The sequence below is a fragment of the Felis catus genome, chromosome D2 (assembly GCF_018350175.1).
Source record: "Felis catus isolate Fca126 chromosome D2, F.catus_Fca126_mat1.0, whole genome shotgun sequence".
In the NCBI taxonomy this organism is placed as follows: Eukaryota; Metazoa; Chordata; class Mammalia; order Carnivora; family Felidae; genus Felis; species Felis catus.
Window position 1 is genome coordinate 61,089,831 of NC_058378.1, and position 22,780 is coordinate 61,112,610.

At 43.3% G+C, this 22,780-nt stretch overlaps 1 protein-coding gene across 4 annotated transcripts; it reads left to right on the forward strand.

Annotated features, from left to right (window-relative positions):
• Positions 1 to 691: 691 nt before the first annotated feature.
• AS3MT (arsenite methyltransferase) lies at positions 692 to 20,417 on the forward strand. Of its 4 annotated transcripts, XM_023240874.2 has the most exons (11): positions 713 to 942; positions 1,142 to 1,182; positions 1,485 to 1,612; positions 2,548 to 2,698; positions 3,312 to 3,448; positions 4,178 to 4,247; positions 6,087 to 6,168; positions 8,094 to 8,225; positions 8,563 to 8,705; positions 11,476 to 11,610; positions 19,765 to 20,417. In XM_023240874.2, coding segments are annotated over exons 1-11 (1,125 nt in total). In that variant the 5' UTR covers positions 713 to 941; the 3' UTR covers positions 19,870 to 20,417. The 4 variants fall into 4 exon arrangements, with proteins under 4 accessions (XP_044896559.1, XP_044896558.1, XP_023096641.2 ...); XM_045040623.1 differs by having other exon boundaries at positions 706 to 942; positions 1,142 to 1,612; positions 3,312 to 3,433; XM_023240873.2 differs by having other exon boundaries at positions 709 to 942; positions 1,142 to 1,612.
• Positions 20,418 to 22,780: the final 2,363 nt, after the last annotated feature.

The following is a 22,780-nucleotide window of genomic DNA, read 5'->3' on the forward strand; positions in this document are numbered from 1 at the left end:
GTGTACCCCTATGTTTACTGAAGCATTATGTATAATAGCCAAAGTATGGAAGCAATCTAAGGTCCATCAATGAATGGATGAAGAAAAGATAGACACGCATGTATATGTGTATATATACATATATACGTGTGTATGTGTATATTACGAAATTTGCAACCATAAAACGGAATGAGATCTTGCTATTTGCAACAACATGATGGGGACCCGGGGGTATTATGCCAAGTGAAATAAGTCAGGCAGAGTAAGATAAATACCATATAATTCTTTTATACGTGGGATCTAAAAAAAAAATGGGCAAAATAGGTGAAGGGGATTAAGAGGTACAAACATTTTACAGCTGTAGAATGAGTAAGCCATGGGGATGAAAAGTACAGGATAGGGCAAACAGTCAATAGTATTTTAATAACTGGTGACAGATGTTGGCTACGCTTGTGATGAGTAGTGTGTAACTTGGGGAATTGTGGGATCACTAAATTGTACACCTGAAACTTACATAGCATTGTATGTCAACTAGACTTCAGTTAAAAAAAAAAAAAGATTGAGAATAGGTGATTTCCATTCCCCACAGGGGCAAAAATCATATGGGTGTTCATTTAAGTCCGCATAGGAGGTTTACAACACGAAAATCACAGCGGAGCGATAAAGGAAAATACTAGTTAATAGCAATCTCCTCTTTCCGGTTGGAAAGACTAACTGGGCCCAGAAGGGCCAGAACGCGAGGTGAGGTCGGGCGGTCAGCCTGTGCTGGAAGCTGCTGGAAGCGGCGGCAGGTTCCTGCCTCACGGGGTGGGCGGGCTGGTACCACCTACCTGCTCAAGCTCGGGAAGCCCGCCCCGCGGGAGGTCAGGCCTGCCTGTCGCGGGGGCGGGGCCTCAGGAGCCTTGGGCCGGGGGAGCTAGTTGCCGGGAACGCAAGTCCCGGAGTCCAGAAGCCGAGGAGACAGTGAGTGTGCTGCCCTTCGCCTCCCCGTGCCCCCGTGCCCCTGAATCACTACCCCCCGCCAATCACCCCCCCCCCCCCAGCGTGCCCCTTAACCACCCCTCTATCTTAGCGTGCCCCTTTCCCCTTGCAGGTGCTCAGCACCTTCGCCTTTCAGCTTCCTTCCCTCCCCCCCCCCCCCCGCCCGCCCCGTTTCTGTCAGTGGCCGCCCCTCGAGACGCTGAGATCCGGAAGGACGTGCAGGTGCCAGCAAGAAGGACCTGTAATGGCCAAGAAGGAGCGTCGGCTGAGTGGGAGCACTAGGCCTTTGGAAGCCCAGCCCGGCCTGCGCCCTTGCCCTCCCCTCCCCCCTCCAACCCCAGGATCAGGGAGGGGCGAGGGGAGGGTGCAGGGCAGAGTCTGAGCTTAGAGCTTTGCAGGGAGCAAGCCTAGCCAGGCCTGAATGTGTGGAGATGGGGGTGGTGGGCATGGGAGCCGTTATCCTGCGCTCACCAGCTCCGGCTCTTCTCTCTCCCCACCCCCACCCGCCCTTGCCCCCTGGTCAGACCTACTATGGGCAGGTGCTGAAGAAATCAGCGGACCTCCAGACCAATGCCTGTGTCACGGCAGCCAGGCCGGTCCCCAAGCACATCCGGGAAGCCTTGAATAACGTACATGAAGAAGTAGCCCTGAGGTAGAGTGCCCTGGGCTGCCCCCGCCCGCTAAAGACTTTAGACAGCAGCTTTTTCAAAAGAGAGTTGATCAATTCCCTAGGGAATTGATCCGTTTTCCTCCAATCCATCCAGTTTGCCTTGTCTATCATAAAACTGGTAAAGTACAGCACTGATCATCTTACCAGCTCTGTTTAAGAAATTCCAATGACCCGCCCCCTTCACTCCCACCCACCTTTACTCAGGATACGTTTATACACGTTGGACCTGACATTCAAGGCTGTCAGGTTTGGCCCTCCCTTCCTAACCAACCCCATCCCTCTGATGCAGGACACTACTGTAGCCAGACCTTTCCCTTCTCCTGCCCCGCATACCGTTGTTGATCTGGAATGCCTTCCTTCCCCTTTCTCCTTTCCGAATCCTGCCCTTCCAACACTTCACTGATGTCCTACCTACTTTGTGAAGCCTTCTCCAATCCTTGAGCCCCGTCTTCCCTAAACCACTAGAGCACTTACTGCCTGTGCCCCTCCATTTGTCAATAAATCATGGGAAATGTTTTCTGTGCTCATGTTTTACGTCCCCAGTTAAATACCCCCCTAGGGGACAGAAATCTTGTGTTACGTTTCTTCTCCGTGCCTAGCCCAGTTCTGGACCTGTAGTAAATGTTCAGCGAATGCCTAACTAAATGTTTTTATTCCACAGTTACTGTAAATGGCTTATTTGTCTTGCCATGTATCTGGTACATGCCTTGTCTTGTCTTGTACCTGGTACGGCGCCCGACAATATAATGGTAAACAAAGCAGAGAGAGTCCCAGTGTCCATGGAGCTTCCGGTTTAATGGGGGAAACTAAACACCTAACTAGAAATCCGGTGAATGATGAAAGGAAGGAGGGACAGAAAGGAAGGACGGAGGTCAGAAGGACGTGGGGGGGTTCTGTATGTAGTTTCTGTTTCCCAGGTATTATGGCTGTGGTCTGGTCATCCCCGAGCATCTGGAAAACTGCTGGATTTTGGACCTGGGCAGTGGAAGTGGCCGAGATTGCTATGCGCTTAGTCAGCTGGTTGGTGAGATGGGACATGTCACTGGAATAGACATGACAGAGAGTCAGGTGAGGCAGTGGTTTGGAGGACAAGGAGGAAACACTTCTCACAGGCATTCGTTTAGAGATAGAGCTGTTTCCGTTGCGGCTCTTCAAGGGTAATCTAAGAAGGCTGCTAAATGCGATGCTCATTTGTGCCAGTATGCCTCCTGCCCCGAAAGCTGAGAACTTTGACAATTAGGGGCTCTTCTGGGAGAACAGAGTCAGGGGTTTGACCTGATCCATGTATTTCCTGATGACCCAACAGAGTCCGATTTTTCCCTTCCTTCTATCTATCTTGAAAGATTTTGTTATTGAGTGAAGAGTTCGTTCAGTGCCTGGCTGGCTCAGTTGGTGAAGCATGTGACTCTTGATCTCAGGGTCATGAGTTCAAGCCCCATGTTGGGTGTGGAGCCTACTGAATTCAAGAAAAATCCATGTATTGAGCAGGGAGTTTGTGCTCTCTTGAGTTATCCCAGGCTGTAATATATACTACATGCCCAGAGAAATAGTGAACATTTCCCCAAAATAGTCTCGGGTAAGTATATTCCATGAGTAGCAGGAAACTTATAATAAAAAAGTAGTATATTAAAAAAAATGATTATCAAATTCCTATATGCTTTTTTGGGTTTTGTTTTATTAGGTAGAAGTGGCTAAACAGTATATTGAATATCACATGGAAAAATATGGCTTCCAGACCCCCAACGTGACTTTTCATCGTGGCTACATAGAGAAGTTGGAGGAGACTGGAATCAAGAATGAGAGTTATGATATTGTTATGTGGGTCTCTACATAACTATAGCTTTTGTGACTATAGCTCATTTCCTACTGAACACAGATGTCACTACCTTTTGCTGAACTTCTCTCATTTAAGGTGTTAAACTAAACGTAGCCTGACTTCACAAAGGGAGGGAGCTGCCCTCAGGCGCTTGTGGTCCACTGGCCTCAGAACGCACTAGCCCAGGAGAGAACTGATTTTAAACTTAACCATGAACCCAATGAGCCCCAAAGACCAGCAGGACCACTGAGTCTGCTCATACAATACACACTGACCCGTTACCTTTAGTATTATCGTCACACCAAGGTGTAGGGATCTGCATTTCCCCTTTTCCTTTGAGGTTTTGTCAAATCATGCCCACGTGACACGCCTGACCAAGCTGCTTTTGAGGAATTTCGCCTATTTCCATGTGGCATAAGGAACACATTGTGCAGCAGGCGTCTGGTCCCAGGTTTCGTGCTGTTGCGAGGTGACCACGAGGGCAGAAACAAATCAGCGCGCCTGCCTTCCTTTCCTGCACACTCAAGTTTGCTAACAATTTACTGTGCTTTTAAACACTGTCTATCTCCTTTAACCTGGGGGGCAAAGTTGAGTGTGGGGAAGAGAGGAGGGAGGCAGGAAGAATGAGGTAGCTTTGAGAAAACAATGAAAGACATCTTCAGGGACTGAAGGATTTGAAGAGCTCTGGGTAGTGTGCAAATTTGCCTGACAGCCCATCTGTTCTTTTTTAGATCAAATTGTGTCATTAACCTTGTGCCTGATAAGCAGCAAGTGCTACAGGAGGTTCACCGAGTGCTGAAGGTGAGGGAAGGTCGGGACAAGTGGGCTTTACGTGCCAGTAAGAGCAGTGGGGCCTGTCCTATTCTTGCTCCCTTGAGCTGAGAGCTCAAACTCTTGTAATTTATTCCCTAAATCAAAAAGGGGGGGGCGCGCGCCTGGGGTGGGTCAGTCGGTTAAGCGTCCGACTTCGGCTCAGGTCATGATCTCACAGTTCGTGAGTTCAAGCCCCGCGCTGGGCTCTGTGCTGACAGCTCAGAGCCTGGAGCCTGCTTCATATTCTGGGTCTCCCTCTGCCTCTGTCTCTCTCTCTTTCTCTTTCTCAAAAATAAATAAAATATTAAAAAATTTTGCAAAAAGGGATGGCCAAAAAGGGGTGTGGCAAGAATACCCTAGCCATGGATTCTTTTTCCTCTCACATTGTAAATGGTCATAAATCTGAGAGTCGTGGTAGTCATTGAACATGTTAAAATGTTTGCCTTATTGCTCTCTCTCCTCCTGTTCTCTGCTGTACGTGTTCCTGGGATGGCATCTGTAGAACCTGCAGGAAATTTGGGACTGACTACTAAAGGCTGCTATGAATATATTCTTCTAGCTTGTATAGTGTTTCTCACGGCTGCTTATTTTGTCTCTGTCAGGATTCTAGATCTTCAGGAAGTTAAAGAAGGTAGAACTTTTTTTTTTTTTTTTAACGTTTATTTATTTTTGAGACAGAGAGAGACAGAGCATGAACGGGGGAGGGGCAGAGAGAGAGGGAGACACAGAATCGGAAACAGGCTCCAGGCTCTGAGCCATCAGCCCAGAGCCCGACGCGGGGCTCGAACTCCCGGACCGCGAGATCGTGACCTGGCTGAAGTCGGACGCTTAACCGACTGCGCCACCCAGGCGCCCCAAGAAGGTAGAACTTTTAAGTTAACTATTTTCTAAAAGGAGAACTTGCTGGAGCTCCATACCTTCCATATATATCATGAGACGTGTATCTTCATGATAGAAGATACGAGATTCTGAGATTTGGGGGTTCTAGGGCTGTCGGAGAGATCAAACAAGAAAATCTATGTAAAAATGATTTAATAATGTCTTAATTGACATACCGCCTTATAGACCAGCTTACTATCTTCACCAAGATGTACTTCTAAAAGGTGGAGACATTACTGTTCAATCTAGACTCTAAGCCCTTGAGATTAGCTAAATACAATCTTAAAATTCCTGATCACTCATATGTCTGAGATTTTAAGGGCAATATTTTAAAAATATAGTGTATTATTGGGGCACCTGGGTGGCTCAGTCAGTTAAGCAGCCGACTTCAGCTCGGTCATGACCTCGCGGTTCATGGGTTCCAGCCCCGCGTCGGGCTCTGTGCTGACAGTTCAGAGCCTGAAGCCTGCTTCGGATTCTGTGTCTCCCTGTCTCTCTGTTCCTCCCCCACTCACGTGCTCGCTCTCTCTCTCTCTCTCTCTCTCAAAAATCAACAAACATTTAAAAACATGAAAGAATTTTAAAAAAATATAGTGTATTATTACATCACAAAAGTTACATAATTTTTAGAAGAATTTAGGAATACCATTTATTTCCACTAGTTATACACCTACTTGGGACTGCGTTTGGTTCAGACTGGCAAAAATTCTAAGTAACTTGAGTCTCTTTATTTAGGAGAGAAACACTCTTGGAAAGTCATTTTATTACCTGATGGGTAGGGCGCTGGAAAAAAATCTTGGCGTGCGGTTACTGCTTGTGACTAGGGAGGCAGCTGTGATTTGTTAGTTCTGTTGGTTTTTAAAATTGATTTTATCTCCTCATTCCTTTCTATGCTATCTGGGACTAATGTCATCTTTAACCTTGTTTGGACTCATACTGCTGTTTCAGCATGGAGGGGAGCTGTATTTCAGTGACGTCTATGCTAGCCTTGAATTGCCAGAAGAAATCAGGACACGCCGAGTTTTGTGGGGTAGGTGTTGCTTTGTTTTGTTTTACGGCAGATACTTGTTCAGGTACAGAACTCCGGTCTGCTAATATCCAGGATGAGGCTTTGTGACATGGGAACACGTGGGATTAGGCTTATGTTTTCTTCCACTTCTGCCATTCCAGAGTGGTATGACCTTGGACAATTTAATTGGTCTCTTGGAGTCATTGTTTTCCAAATTGTAAAATGTAGATAATAATATAATCTGCCTTATTGGGCTGTTATGAAGATTAAATGAGATAGTGGATATGAAAAGTACTTTCTTTTTTTTTTATTTTTTTTTTTAACGTTTATTTTTTTTTGAGACAGAGAGAGACAGAGCATGAACGGGGGAGGGTCAGAGAGAGAGGGAGACACAGAATCTGAAACAGGCTCCAGGCTCCGAGCGGTCAGCCCAGAGCCCAACGCGGGGCTCGAACTCACGGACCGCGAGATCGTGACCTGAGCTGAAGTCAGACGCTTAACCGCTTAACCGACTGAGCCTCCCAGGCGCCCCTGAAAAGTACTTTCGAAACCGCAGCACGGAAATGAGGGCAACCGTTCTGGAACCGAAACCCCCTCAGTCGCCTTCTGTCCGCATCGTTATTGTGTTGTTTATTTCCTCACTGTCATTTTAACAGAGTCTCTGGAAGTGGAAGGAGATGAAGGCATGCGTGTGGTCAATCTGACTATGAAATCAGAAGTTCTTGCTTTTAGGGGAGCCTGGCTGGCTCAGTTGGTAGAGCCTTAGACTCTTGAGCTCTGGGGTTGTGAGTTCAAGTCCCACATCGGGCTCGCTGCTGTCAGCACAGAGCCCACTTTGGATCCTCTGTCCCCTTCTCTCTCTCTGCGCCTCCCCTCGACTCTCTCTCTCTCTCGAAACAGATAAACTTAAAAAAATAAATTACGTTAACTTTTTTCTTGTCATACAGTAATAAATGAATCTTGTTCAAACTTTGGAAAACACAAAAAGAAAAAGGAAAAAAACACTACTTATCATGTAACTTAGTAATTAACCTCTTTAACATTTTAGTATACATCCTTTTAGGATGTGTGTTTGTGTGTGTGTGTGTGTGTGTGTGTGTGTAATAAAATAAAATTGGGAACATGCTGTATATAGAATTTAGTATTATAATTTTATTTAGCATGTGTCCTAAGCCTAAGATTTTTAAAAATGTATTTTAAATGTTTGTATTATACAACTGTAGTATATAGCTGTACCGTACTTTATTTGACCATTTCTCTATGGGTAATCACTTGGATTGTTTCTGATTTGTTGATGTAATAAATTTAAAAATTAGTATGAATATTAGTAGTAGTTATTGTCTAGTAGCACATCATTATGATAATCTGGAGCTAAAAGGCAATTTTGTAAATTATCTCTTATATGTTTTTTACTCACATAGATAGTGCTTTTCAGATTGTGACCTACTCAATCCCAAAATAGGATTGCAGCTGGGGGGAACTAGCCCATTAGTGACTGTCTTGAAGAATGGTCCCCAGAGGCCATTAGCTAGTATATTGGATTTTGGTTGTGACTTTAAGATCTTGGGGGAACACGCAGGACCTTCTTCTATTTCTGGGCCCTATGTTTTAACAAGCCCCATATCCTCATCAGTTTGACAGAAGAGTAATTTCCTGAACACCTAGTTGTTTGGGTTGGTATGTGATTTTTCTTTGTTTTTTTTTTTTTTTAATTTTTTTTTTCAACGTTTATTTATTTTTGGGACAGAGAGAGACAGAGCATGAACGGGGGAGGGTCAGAGAGAGAGGGAGACACAGAATCGGAAACAGGCTCCAGGCTCTGAGCCATCAGCCCAGAGCCCGACGCGGGGCTCGAACTCCCGGACCGCGAGATCGTGACCTGGCTGAAGTCGGACGCTTAACCGACTGCGCCACCCAGGCGCCCCATGATTTTTCTTTGTTTTTAGGTGAGTGCCTGGGTGGTGCTTTGTACTGGAAGGACCTTGCCATCCTTGCCCAGAAAATTGGTTTCTGCCGCCCACGTTTGGTCAGTGCCAACCTCATTACAGTTCAAAACGAGGAACTAGAAAGAGTGATCGGTAAGAAAGAGCGGGGGTGGGGGGGGGAGGGGACGTTAAAACTGCTCCCTAAATGGTTCAGATGTGGTGATTAGGAAGTGTGTAGTGAGTGAGCCCCATTGAGATAGACTTTGGATCATCCGGAAACCTCCATCTTGTCTTCTGCTTAACAGCAACCTCCAAAGTTTGGCATAAAGCACTTCGAAGTTATTCAGTAAATAAAGTGAACTCGCCAGAAAGATGACTCATGGCATGCAAAGAAGAAAATGGCCTTGATAATATATATGCTCTTCATCTGCTAAGCAAACCAATAGCCATTTGGGTGCTGGAGCTGAATCATGGGTAAATTCTGTTTCAGGTGACTGTCGTTTTGTTTCTGCAACATTTCGCCTCTTCAAACTCCCTAAGACGGGACCAGCCGAAAGATGCCAAGTTATTTACAACGGAGGAATCACAGGACACGAAAAAGAACTAATATTTGATGCAAATTTCACATTTAAGGTAAATAAAATTTTCTGTACTTTGGGTATTCTTTCTCCTCTTACCCTTGCTCCAGGTACTTTTTCTTTCTTTTTTCTATTAAAAAAAAATTTTTTTTTTTAGTTTATTTATTTATTTTGAGAAAGACAGAGACAGTACATTGGGGGAAGGGCAGCTAGGGAGGGAGAGAGAGAATCCCAAGCAGGCTCTGCGCTGCCAGCACAGAGCCCAATGTGGGGCTCGAACCCAAGAAGCTGTGAGATCATGACCTGAGCCAAAGTCAAGAATCGGACGCTGAACCCAGGTGCCTTGGGAATCCAGGCACTTTTCTTAACTTTGCATTGCTTCTCAGTTTTCTGTATTGGGGTGTGTGTGTGTGTGTATGCTTTCACTGAACCATTAAAAGTAAGTTGCAGAGGCGCCTGGATGGTTTGTCAGTTAAGCATCTAACTCATAATTTCAGCTCGGGTCATGGTCTCACTGTGGTGGGATCAAGCCCTGCATCGGGCTCCACACTGACAGCCAGAACCTGCTTGGAATTCATTCTCTCTCTCTCTCTCTCTCTCTCTCTCTCTCTCCAAATAAATAAACTTTAAAAAACAAAGTAAGCTGCAGACATTGTGACATTTTACCCTAAAATGTTTCAGCATGCATCTCCTAAGAATAAAATATTCTCCTATATAACCACAGTATCGCTATCACACCTAAGAAAAGTCTTTTCTTAAGTGGGAAAGTGGGATGGGAAGGATAGGAAGCATCCTTCAGACATCAGATTAATGGAATTATAGAGAAACAATGGAAAAGGATGGACAATTATAGAGAGAAGGATGGAAAAGAATAGGAGTTGCACAACAGTGCAACAATACTTCAGTTGTTCACTTGTATCTAGAATCAAGGAACTGTTAGTATTTAATGACAACATGTTGATATTAATACTACTCTTTCGGGGCGCCTGGGTGGCTCAGTTGGTTGAGCGTCTGACTTCGGCTCAGGTCATGATCTCTCGGTCCGTGGGTTCGAGCCCCGCGTCAGGCTCTGTGCTGACAGCTCGGAGCCTGGAGCCTGCTTCGGATTCTGTGTCTCCCTCTCTCTGACCCTCCCCTGTTCATGCTCTGTCTCTCCCTGTCTCAAAAATAAATAAAACATTAAAAAAATTTTTTTAAAAACATTAAAAAAATACTACTCTTTGCAGAATAGGCTTTATTTCCTCAAAATGGAAAAGTATAGGCTTTGGAATCAGATACCTGGGTTCAAATTCTGGCTCTATTATTTATTACTTGGGTAAACTTGAATAAGTCCTTCTTTGAGATATAGTTGGCTCCACTGGAAGAGTGGTGGTAATAATACCTACTGTGTAGAATTTCTGTGAGAGTAACAATAATATAGGTGTGCCTGGCTGGCTCAGTCAGTAGAGCGTGCGATTCTTGATCTCGGGGTTGTAAGTTGATCCCCATGTTAGGTGTAGAGATTACTTAAAAAAAATAGAATCTTAAAACTCAGTAAAGACAAGATAGTTATTATTCATTCCAAAGGTAGAAGGGTTTACTGTTTTCCACCTCTATTTTTTTTTTTTTTTTTTGGTCCAAAAAGATTTCTTAATTACCCCCTGGCACTTTCTCATCAATGCTTTCTCACTGATCCACTGCGCCTTAATGTACTGCCTGCTCCTTAGAGCCACAGAATCAAAGTGGGAAGGACCTTTGAACTCATCACTCTGATACAGTGCCTCTCAAAAAAAAAAAAAAAAAAAAAAAAAAGAGTTTTAATAGCAGAATTATTTTTTAAAGGTAAATCTTCTTTAAAACACCAATAGTTAACCATGCGTCAGACATTGCTTTATATAACCCCAGTATATGAAGGGGTAAAAGCAGAGTTTATCTGAAGGGAAGGGTTAGGTAACCCAGAATCTCCTGGTTCCCAAGGCATGAGCCCTTTATACACCTTCCGGGCGCCCTCGGACGCACAGAAAAACACGTTGAGAACTATTTTTTAATTTAAAACTTTATTTAAAAAAATTTTTTTTCAATGTTTATTTTTTTATTTTTGGGACAGAGAGAGACAGAGCATGAACGGGCGAGGGGCAGAGAGAGAGGGAGACACAGAATCGGAAACAGGCTCCAGGCTCTGCGCCATCAGCCCAGAGCCCGACGCGGGGCTCGTACTCACGGACCGCGAGATCGTGACCTGGCTGAAGTCGGACGCTTAACCGACTGCGCCACCCAGGCGCCCCTAAAACTTTATTTTAATGATGAATAAGGTGAAGCTCAGATAAGAGTGGTTTTCTACATCTGTCTCTGGAGAGACTGGCAACTGGAGCAATGAGTGTTTTTTTTTTGTTTTTTTTTTTTGCTTTGCCACCAAACAAAAACTGATTATGACACTGGTCAGTTCCATTTTGAAATAAGCATGAAACTCGCAGCAGGATCTGAACATAAGAGAAAATCATATTATAAGGTATAGTATTTCATCCTAAAAGGCCACTCCTTAGTAAAACGTTTGCGTATTTTTTCTTTTATTGAGATTAAAGTGGCATATCTTAATATGCGTTTTTTGGGGCGCCTGGGTGGCTCAGTCTGTTGAGCGTACGACTTCGGCTCAGGTCATGATCTCACAGTCTGTGAGTCCGAGCACCGCGTCGGGCTCTGTGCTGACAGCTCAGAGCCTGGAGCCTGTTTCAGATTCTGTGTCTCCCTCTCTCTAACCCTCCCCCGTTCATGCTCTGTCTCTCTCTGTCTCAAAAATAAATAAACGTTAAAAAAAAAAATGCGGTTTTTTTCCTGCTACCCTTCAGGAGGGTGAAATTGTTGAAGTGGATGAAGAAACAGCAGCTATCCTGAAGAATTCACGATTTGCCCAAGATTTTCTGATCAGACCAATTGGAGAGAAGCTGTCAACATGTAGAGGGTGTTCTGCATTAGAATCAAAGGTTTGTTTGACTTGCAATCCCTACCCTCAAACGGAACAATTAAAAAAAACATTATGCTTGCCACAGGCTACTGAAACAAGAAACAAATCATTATTCTTTTAGTTGGCCACTATAATGTTTATTTATTTTTGAGAGAGAGAGAGAGAGAGAGAGAGAGAGAGAGAGAGACAGACAAAGCACGAGTGGGGGAGGGTCAGAGAGAGAGAGAGGGAGACACAGAATCCCAAGCAGGCTTCAGGCTCTGAGCTGTCAGCACAGAGCCTGATGTGGGGCTTGAACCCACGAACGGTGAGATCATGACCTGAGCCAAAGTCGGATGCTTAACCGACTAGCCACGCAGGTGCCCCTTAGTTGGTCACTATAAATCATTTCTAGCATATTTGTATCTACAAAATGATTTGAATTAATTTCATAACTTTATTTTTCCAATCCAGGCAGTAAGTCAGAGACTCTTAACCCGGTGCCCCATGAATGGACTTGAGGGCATCCATGAACCCCTTAAAATTATAGGCATGTATGTGTATTTTTCTCAAGAAAGGGTCTATTACTTTCATCAGATTGTCAAAGGAGTCCAGATACAAAAAAAGATTAAGAGCTACCTTGGAAAATATTATTCAAATATTCAAATATTTGTAAGTCTTCATGAGATCGTCAAAATGCCCTACAGAAAGACTGTACCCGTCTACATGCCTACCTCCAATGCATGAGAATACCTTTTCCCTGCCCTCTTACTAATGTTAGGTATTATTTTTTTTTTAATCTTTGCTTGTCTGATGGGCAAAAAATAATTTGTTGTTTTATTTTGCATATATTGAACCTTCTGGTATATTTACTGGCCATTTATGTTTCATCCGTTGTGAACTTCCTCTGTAATTCCTTGAACCATCTGCTATTAGAGTGGTATTTGCCTTTTCTTACTGTTCTGTAACGGACCATCTATTATATGCTGGAAATACTTTTTCTCAGCATGCCATTTATCTTTTTATTTGCTTATTTTTCCTGAACAGACATTTTCAATTTTTTTAAAGTTTTATTTATTTTGAGAATAGAGCATGAGTAGGGAAAGAGCAGGGAGAGAGGGAGAGAGAGACAATCCCAAGCAGGGTTCACGCTGTCAGTACAGAGCCTGATGTGAGGCTCAAACTCATGAATGGTGAGATCATGACCTGAGCCTAAGTCAGATGTTGAACCAACTGAGCCACCCAGGCACCCGGCATTTTCAATTTTTATGTACTCATTTTCCCTTATGATTTCTGTCTCTTATGTTATGCTTATAAAGACCTCCATGTGAATATTATAAACTTACCTATATTGTCTTTTATTTTTTTTAAAGTTTATTTATTTTGAGAGAGACAGAGACAGCGTGAATGGAGAAGGGGCAAAGAGAGAGGGACAGAGACAGAATCCCAAGCAGTCTCCCCACTGCCAGTGCAGAGCCTGATGCGGAGCTTAAACTCATCAAACTGCAAAATCATGATCTGAGCCCAAACCGAGTTGGACGCTCAACCGACTGAGCCACCCAGACACCCCATTCTTTCCATTTTCATTTTAATGTTTAATTTTTAAAAATTTTATGTTTTTCAAGATTTTCTTTTTCAGTCATCTCCACACTGAATGTGGGGCTCGAACTTACAACCTCAAGATCAAGAGTCTCGTGCTCTACCAACTAAGACAGCCGGGGACCCCACCTATATTTTCTTTTAGTACTGGAGAAATTTTGAGGCAAAATTCATATAACATAAAATTCACTATTTTGACCACTCTAACGGGTACAATTTAGTAACTTTTAGTACACTTACAAGGTTGTGCAGCCATGACAACTATCTAGTTCCGGAAAACTTTCATCACCCCAGAAAGAAATCCTATACCCATTAAGCAGTCATTCTGCAGTCTCCCCTCTTCCCAGCCTTCTGCAATAACTTGTCTGCTCTCTCTCTCTGGATTTGCCTATTGTAGACATCTTCTATTCATGGGATCATACTGTACGTGGCCTTTTGTGTCTAGATTCTTTAACAGAACATAATTTTAAGGTTTCCTTCTTGCAAGGTTTGTCCATGTATCAGTACTTCATTCCTTTTTGTGTCTGGATCATGTTTCGTTGCATGGATATAACATATTTTATGTATCTGTTCAGTTGATAGATGCCTAGGTTGTCTCTGCTTTTGGCTATTATGAGTAGCGTTGCCGTGAACACGAATGGACATGTGCCTTGTGTACTTGGTGAAGTACTTGTTTTTAATTCTTTTGGGTCTCTACCTAGTAGTGGGATGGTTGGGTTGTATGGTAGTTCCGCATTTAATGTTTTCAAGCCCCATGAAACTGTTTTCCACAGTGGCTACATCATTTTAAGTTCCTACCAGCAACGTACAGGATCCCAGTTTCTCTACATCTTTGCCAGCACTTTGTTATTTTCTGTTTAGTTGTTTTTTTTGTGTGTTTTTTGGTTTTTTGTTTTTTAAGTAGGCTGCACACTCAGTGTGGAGTCCAATGTGGGGCTTGAACTCTACAACCTTACGATCAAGACTCCAGCTGAGATAAAGAGAGAGACGCCTAAATGACTGAGCCACCCAGGCACCCTTGTTTAGTTTTGGTTGTACTTGTCCTAGTCAATGTGAAATGGTAGTTCATTGTGGTTTGGATTTTCATTTCCCTAAGGACTAGTGAGGCTAAGCATCCTCTCATGTGTTTGTTGACTATTTGTGCATTTTCTTGGGGGACATGTCTATTCAAATCCTTTTCCCATTTTTATTTTTTATTATTAAAAAAAATTTTTTTAATTTAACTCCAAGTTAGTTAACATATAGTGTAATAATTAGGAGTCGAATTTAGTGATTCATCACTTACCTATAACACCCAGTGCTTATGCCAACAAGTGCCCTCTTTAATGCCCATCACCCATTTAGCCCATCCCCCCTCCAACACCCTGCCAGCAACCCTCAGTTTGTTCTCTGTATTTAAGCGTCTCTCATAGTTTGCCTCCCTCTCAGTTTTTATCTTATTTTTACCTCCCTTCCCTTATGTTCATCTGTTTTGTTTCTTAAATTCCACGTATGAGTGAAATGATGTATTTGTCCTTCTCTGACTGACTTATTTCACTCAGCATAATACACTCTAGTTCCATCCACATTGTTGCAAATCCTTTGCCCATTTTTAAATTGGGTTGTCTTTTTATTGTAGAGTTGTAGGAGTTCTTTATCTCTTCTGGATACTAGACTCTTATCAGATACATTTTTGCAAAACTTTCTCACATTCTGTGTGTGTCCTTTCACTCTCTTGATAGTGTCCTTTGATGCACAAAAGTTTTTAATTTTGGTGAAGTCCAACTTTTCTTTTTTTCTTTTTTGATTGCTTGTGCTTTGGGTGTCAGTGCTAAGAAGAATCCACTGCTTAATCCAAAGTCATGAAGATTCTTCTAGTACTTTCATGGCTTTGCTTCTCACATTAAAAATTTTAAACCACTAGAGATTATTTCAGCCTAAATATTGAGGTACAGTGTGGCTATTTTCCCAAATATTAACTAGTTCAAAATTTCCTATCCATTTATTAAATCAATCCTCCTCTGTTTTGAAAAGCTAATTTTTTATCATATCTCAATTTCTTGAATGTATATTTGAGCCAATATACCACTATTTTCTAAAATGACATTTTCTAAAATACTTTAGATTCATTTTTGGAATTATTCTAATATCTGAAATATTGGTATAGTATTTTCTTTTTTTTTAATGTTTTTATTTATTTTTGAGAGAGAGAGAAAGTGACAGAGCAAGTGGGGGTGGGACAAAGAGAGAGGGGGACAGAGGATCTGAAGCAGGCTCTGAGTTGCCAGCACAGAGCTCAAACTCAAGAGTGGTGAGATCATCACCTGAGCCAAAGTCGGACGCTCAACCGACTAAGCCAACCAGGCACCCCTGATACAGCATTTTCTCAAGCATCTTATCAGTATTTATCTCATATCATTTCTACAACTACCCTATGAAGAAGACATAGGTAGTTATGATAGTTATGATAGACAATAGCATCCCTTTTTGCCTTTCTCTTTTATATATTTAATCCTTTCCCCCATTCATGTTATCACAATTATTTTTTTATATCAATTACTAATTTATAATATTGTATTGTTTAGAACAGGCTTTGTGATGGATTCCAAGTCTCTTTTTTTTTAAATTTTTTTTAACTTTTTTAAATTTATTTTTGAGACAGAGAGAGACAGAGCATGAACGAGGGAGGGGCAGAGAGAGAGGGAGACACAGAATCGGAAGCAGGCTCCAGGCTCTGAGCCATCAGCCCAGAGCCCGACGCGGGGCTTGAACTCACAGACTGCGAGATTGTGACCTGAGCTGAAGTCGGACGCCCAACCGACTGAGCCACCCAGGCACCCCTCTTTTTTTTTTTTATTGTTTATTTATTTTTGAGAGAGAGAGAGAGCCAGAATGTGAACCGGCGAGGGGCAGAGAGAGAGGGAGACACAGAATCCAAAGCCAGCTCCAGGCTCCGAGCTGTCAGCACAGAGCCCAATGCGGGGCTCGAGCCCACAGACTGCGAGCCAAAGTTGGACGCTTAACCAACTGAACCACACCAAGCCCCCTCAAGTCTCTTTCGGCTGATGGAACTTCTAACATTCACCAGAGTATTATCAGTGATGCATCTCAAGGCACTGCATGTTGGAATCCCAAAGAAATAAGATACTGATATTTATGCAAGGATAGAGGCAGAGCGTGGGGTGTAAGGACACAGGCCTTGGAGTCAGATAGATTAGGTTCAGACCTTGGCTCTGCCATGCATGTGTGATCTTGGGCATGTTACCAAACTTCCCTACACCTTCAGTTTCGTGTGTAATAGGAAGGCAATAATCACTTCTTTCCCTCAGGATGTGAGGCTCAATTGGAATGATATATGTAGAATGTTAGCCTGATGCCTGGCACATCATACAGACTCAAGAAATAGTTACAGATTTGTGCTAATTAAGATTCTTGGTCACTTCGAACTGTGTTCTAGGATTTATCATTCTCCCACAGACCCTTTCTCCCCTGGCCCAGAAATTTTTGAATCTTTTGCCTTGAAATTTTACTTTCCCCTGCTTGTATTTTGTAGTAATTTTGGATACATTGAGCATACATTGATGCACGAGTAACTCGGGTCATTTTCTCCTCTTTTTGTTACACTGTAAGCAGTCTTTTAAAAAATTTTTTATTAAAAAATTTTTTTTCAATGTTTTATTTTATTTTACGAGAGACAGAGAATGAGTGGGGGAGGGGCAGAAGGAGAGGGAGACACAGAATCCGAAGCAGGTTCCAGGCCCTAAGCTATCAGCTCAGAGCCCAGGTGGGGATCGAGCCCATGAACATGAGATCATGACCTGGGCTGAAGGCGGACGCGCAACCGACGGAGCCACCCAGGCGCCCCACGTTATAAGCAGTCTTTAAGAGCAAAGCTTATTTAGAGATCACTCTCCTAGATGGTAAATTTGTAGTTGGGAAAGTTTAACTGAACCCAAGAGGCAGGAACCCGTGAGCCAAAAACCCTAATCTGTTCTCGTTTGGCCACAATTAGCAGCATGAATCAAGCCCCAGCTAAGTATAGAAGCCACCTCTAGAGCTGGAGAGTGATTTATAGTGTTTGCTTTATTGAATTCTCGAGTACTCTGCTATTGTTACTCTTCTGTTTTTCTAAGAAGATGCCCTTTTGGAAAGTAGAGAAATTTGACTTTGGACTTTTCAGTCCACGTAACCTTTCACAAATGTGTTATTGGTATCTGGAAACGCTTGGGAGCTCACCAATAACAAAACCTTGCTGGTGAGAATCAGTATGTATTTTGAAATGTTTTCATCATTCTAATTCTCCTGGAACTTGGCTTCCTGAGTTCTAGCTGGAAAAGCTGTCAGAAGATTACAGTTACAAGTAAAGGGAGCGTTTCCTCCAACCACAGCATTTCCAGTGGACTCGGGCCGTAAAAAAACAAAAACCAAAAAAGCAAACATGTAGTTAAGCAGGATGGTCTCCACAGAGACCCCTTTCTTCCAGCCTGGCTCTCCTTGACCCTCCTCCTCGTGTGCACACAGGGCGGACAGGAGGCCTCCTGACCTCGGATACCAACCGGAAGGTGCCACGCACTTAAACTGGTTTATCCCAGCTGTCTCCTCTCTCATCTGCCTTATTTCTTTCAGCCTGCTGATGCGCCAAAGTCTTTAGATCACTGCCAAGGTTTTGAAATGGCAATAATTGACAGTGAGGGAAGATTTAAAGAATGAAACAGCTGTGCGTCCTAGAAATATAACCTTGTGCTCTTGGAGGAGGACGTTCATATCTTTTTTATGGAAGACCTTTCTGATAAAACCGGGAGCACAGCACAGGCAGGCCGTGCATGGGCTGCTGGGACATGCCTCTTCCCACCAGCTGCCGCCGTAGGGTAATGCAAGGCACAGCTCCCTACCGAGGATTCTCAGTGATGACTGTTTCTGAGAGCCATTCTTCTTTTTCCTTCGTCCTCTTCCTCCTCTTCTCCTCTTTCCTCCTGCCCTTCCTCCCCCTCCCCCTCCCCCTTCTCTTCTCCTCCTCCTTCTCTTCCTTCTTCTTCTTCTCCTTCTTCGTTTTCAATCCCGGCAAGGAAAGTGTGTTTTGCTATGAACAGCATTACATTCGGCACACACACCGCAGTGTCTCAAATGATGCACGTAGGGTCTGTGCTCTGGACTGTCTCGCGGCAGTTAATGGCAGTGGTGGTAACAGCGCGGACAATGTAGGCATAACACAGAGGAGCTAGTCTTTATCGAACAGGTAACGTGTTCAGGGCACCGTGTCATTTTGTCCTCACAACAACCCTTGGGATCCCCGTTTTACAGACGAAGAAACAGACTCAGACTCAGACAGATTAATGTACTAATCCAAGGTCTCATAGCTAGAAAGCGGTGAAGTTGAACCCACGCCCGATTCTAGAGCTGATGTTCTTACCCAGTATGCTGTCCTACCTCTCTCTATTTAGACTTTTCACAGAACCACAGGATGCTGGTGCTGGAAAGGACTGCTTATCAAGGTGTCTCACCTTGTATTTCCTTTGAGTCTTGAGATCGTTTAGGGCTAGGAGCATGCATTAGGAAGTGATAGTGGATATCGCTGTCTCTTATTAGTAGACAGGCTATGGGGTGGGAAGAAGAAGAGTGGAAACTCATTTCCCTGGGGGGAAAAGGAGGAGAGGTAACTCTTCCGACCAAGAATTCCAGGGCAGCGAGTGGACGTGAGGGACACAGCTTGCCTTCTCCCAGGGTTGGGGATCCCCTGCTGGATGCTGGCTTCCCTGGTAGGGAGCCCAGATCCAGGCAGGCCTCTTCATTCTAGAAAGGTGGAAACTGAGGGCCAGGGAGGCCGAGGCCCTTAGCAAGTTACTTCAGTAAAGGGAGTGGCCCATAAGTCTGTCCTTCATGGATGTAGGGTCTGTGCCTCTCTTGTCCTGTCTCCTATTCACAGTGACCACCGAACAATAGTAAGAGTGTACATTTATGTTTCATGAGTGCATTCTTGTTATTTGAGGTGGCTTGTTCATGCTCTGGATTTCCTACCTTTGTGCCTGGTTTTTCTCTGGCCACACTGGTGCTGCTGTTGGAGGCATCTCATTTGGAGGTAAACAGAGCAGAAATAAAGACTTCCATCTTGTCTCCTGAAAATTCCACTCACTCTGCCCTGAGATCTTGCTGGCCGTTGTCGGGCAATCTCAACATCTGAACATCAACAATTGCTAACGGTGACCCTGGCATCTAGGACTTGCCTTCTTGTCTTGCACACGTTTCTGGAAATTACAGTGAGGGAAGGGAAGAAGTTTCAGCATTTCAGGATTCAGTTCCAGAAGGGTGAAACGCACATACAAATGGGACTCCCATAAAACAAGATTAAGCAACGTGACTTTCCTGGTCCCATAGGGACCACCTTTAAGAAGCTTGAGATGAAGGTTACCCTGAAAGGAGTAATAACTTGATCAGAAGCTTCAGGCCGAGACGGCCACCTTTATAGCTGAATGACTGTTGCTACCCCAAGGATCCCACGGAAGTATAAAATTTTATCTATCTTCTAGCTAAATCAACCTAAGTCAAACTGAAATATTACTGTTTGGGTACCTCAAAACACCTTTAACTTGTCCTTTCATTTTGGTTTGCCTTTTGACAGGATATAATCACAGATCCATTCAAGCTTGCAGAAGAGTCTGACTGTACGAAGTCCAGATGTCCCCCTGATGTTGCTGGAAGTTGCTGTGGCACAATTTACAGCTGACCAGAAGACGAGGGCAGGAGGCTAAGGAATGAGTTACATATGTCTTTTAATCTCCTCTTTTCCATAGCACAGACCACAAGAAAGAATAAATGGCAAAAAGCCACTATATTCTAGATCACTGGTAAAAAATAACGGATTATTTTTAGAAGGTATTAATTGAAGGTTTGTAGCAAATGGCCTATAGGCTGGTTAAAGAGTTTTTCTCTATCTTAGCTAATTCAAAGTTCTGGTGCCACTTAGTGGTCAGATATGGAACTGAGAAGCAGCCTGTAGTCCTGGCCAATGAGCAAGAAAGGCTTCAGAAATAACAGTTGGCAGAGGGTCTCAGGAAGAACATCTTCCTTCTGACCTGCATAGCACCTTTTGGACTTTTACCATGTTTGCTCATAAAACAAAGCTCCTACTGACATCATGCTAATCACGCCAAAAAATTTGCCAAATCAAATTTGGTAGGAGTGCTCTTGAGATAATTGGTGTTTTAAATCAAACACTTTTTTTTTTTTTTTTTTGCGCAATGGAATGAAGAAAATAAATGAATAATAAATCTCTTTGACCTCAGTTCATCATTAAGACTACAAGATAGTGGTGACTATTGGTAATAAATCCTAACCAGATCAGGGAAAGAGTGATAATTAAACAAAAAAAAAGTTTATTTTTGAGAGAGAGAGAGAGCACAAGCAGGGGAGGGACAAAGAGAGAGAGGGAGACACAGAATCTGAAGCAGGCTTCAGGCTCTGAGCTGTCAGCATGGAGCCCGACTCGGGGCTCGAACCCACAAACCATGAATTCGTGAGCTGAGCTGAAATCAGACACTCAACCGACTGAGCCACCCAGGCGCCCCAAGAGTGATAATTTTTAAAAAGGGAGGTAGGAGATGTAAAAATGGTTGCTTTTTTCCCCTTTATAACTGTGCCCTGGTTAAATTTTTAGGAAAGTATAAGATTTAGATCTAGTTTCGATAAAGAACGAGATTGAGGAGTATTTCAGAATGATTTTATCATTAGAAATGAAGAACATTATTTAATTGAAGTCCAGTTGCACTTGAAGAGTTTGTCAGGGGACACAGAAAGGTGCAAGTCATATATAAGCCATGGTCCTTGTCATCAGGAACTGATCAGTTTTTTAATAACAGCCTTCAAGAAATGAAGAATTTTTTTTATTTTTTTTTTCAACGTTTATTTATTTTTGGGACAGAGAGAGACAGAGCATGAACGGGGTAGGGGCAGAGAGAGAGGGAGACACAGACTCGGAAACGGGCTCCAGGCTCCGAGCCATCAGCCCAGAGCCTGATGCGGGGCTCGAACTCATGGACTGCGAGATCATGACCTGGCTGAAGTCGGACGCTTAACCGACTGCGCCACCCAGGCACCCCAAGCAATGAAGAATTTTAATGAGAAAATTTCAACCAGTTTCTCTGACCTCAGTGCAAAAAACCCCAAGGAGGTGGGGGGAGCTGGCATGATCCAAGAGGTTTTCTATTAAGGGTATGAGAATATTTAGGCCTCGTAAAACATTGGAATGGATTCTAGCATCCAGACCCCCTCTTTCAATAGAGCTGTTAAAAATGGAGAAATTCTCAGATTTCTGAATGGGTTCGGCTGTAGGTCCTGACATACTACTACAGACTAAGGAGAGGACTGGATGGTATCTTTTAAGCTCTATTCCTCTAGACCTTGATTCTAAACAGTGCTTTCGTGGTTCTAGAGTTCAGCATTTACCCGGTCACCATACCACCTGCTTTAGCGACCGCATTAGTGAGAATGGTATAGCTAGGATTAAGCATACTTCACCATCCATGAGCATGAGATGGTCCTACTAGAGGGGAAAAGGATGAGAAGAAAGGGTTTTCTGGTTATTTGGTTTATTAGGCTTCTCCAAATTTAGAGGGAGGAGGTTTTAGTCTATCATTTGTCATTCTGAATTCTCAGTTCTCTCAAAAGATGTTGAGGGAATGACTTTGAACTGGAATGTGGACATTCGCATTGTGTTTTCCTAAGAATAACATATTTTATACGTTACTCTCTAACAAAAATATACATCGTAAGAGTTGTATTTGTCCTAGAGTCTAGAAAAAATATTTTTTAGATAATATCAAATTAAACACGTTTTGTTCGGAAAAATGCCAGACACGGTTGTTTAAATATTCAAGATAGGTGAAATAGACAACTAGGAATGTATGGCCCTCGTCATAGAGGATACATCTCATTTAAGAGTGAGAGGCAGTGTGGAATGATGATTAGGAGCAAAAGCCTGATGCTGAGGTGCCTGGGTGGCTCCGTTGGTTGAGCATTTGACTCTTGATCTCGGCTTAGGTCATGATCCCAGGGTTGTGGGATCAAGCCCCATGTCAGGCTCCATGCCAGTATGAAGCCTGCTTAAGTTTCTCTCTCTCTTTCTTTCCTCTCTTTTTCCCTTTACCCCCCTTCCCTGCTCATACACACTCTTTCTCTCTCTCTAAAAAATAAAAAATAAATAAATAAAGAAGCCCTAAAAAAAAAAAATTGGATGCCAAACTTGATAGTTTTTTTCCTTTCAACTCTGCCACTTGGCATTTTGGCCTTGAGAAAGTTATTTAACATCTCTGTGCCTTTGTTTCCTCATCTGCCTGAAGTTTTTTTAAAGATCGGGTGGCACGTAGTTTAGATTATTATTAGTTTGTTTATTTATTTATTTTATTTATTTTAAGTAGGCTCCATGCCCAACGTGGGGCTTGAACTCATGACCCCAAGATCAAGAGTTGCATGCCCTGGGACACCTGGGTGGCTTAGGCGGAGGAGTGTTCAACTCTTGATCTTGGGATGGTGAGTTCGAGCCCCACGCTGGGTGTAGACATTACTTAAATTAAAAAAAAAAGAGTCACATGCTCTACTGACTGAGCCAGGCAGGCACCCCTAAATTATTACTGGTTTAG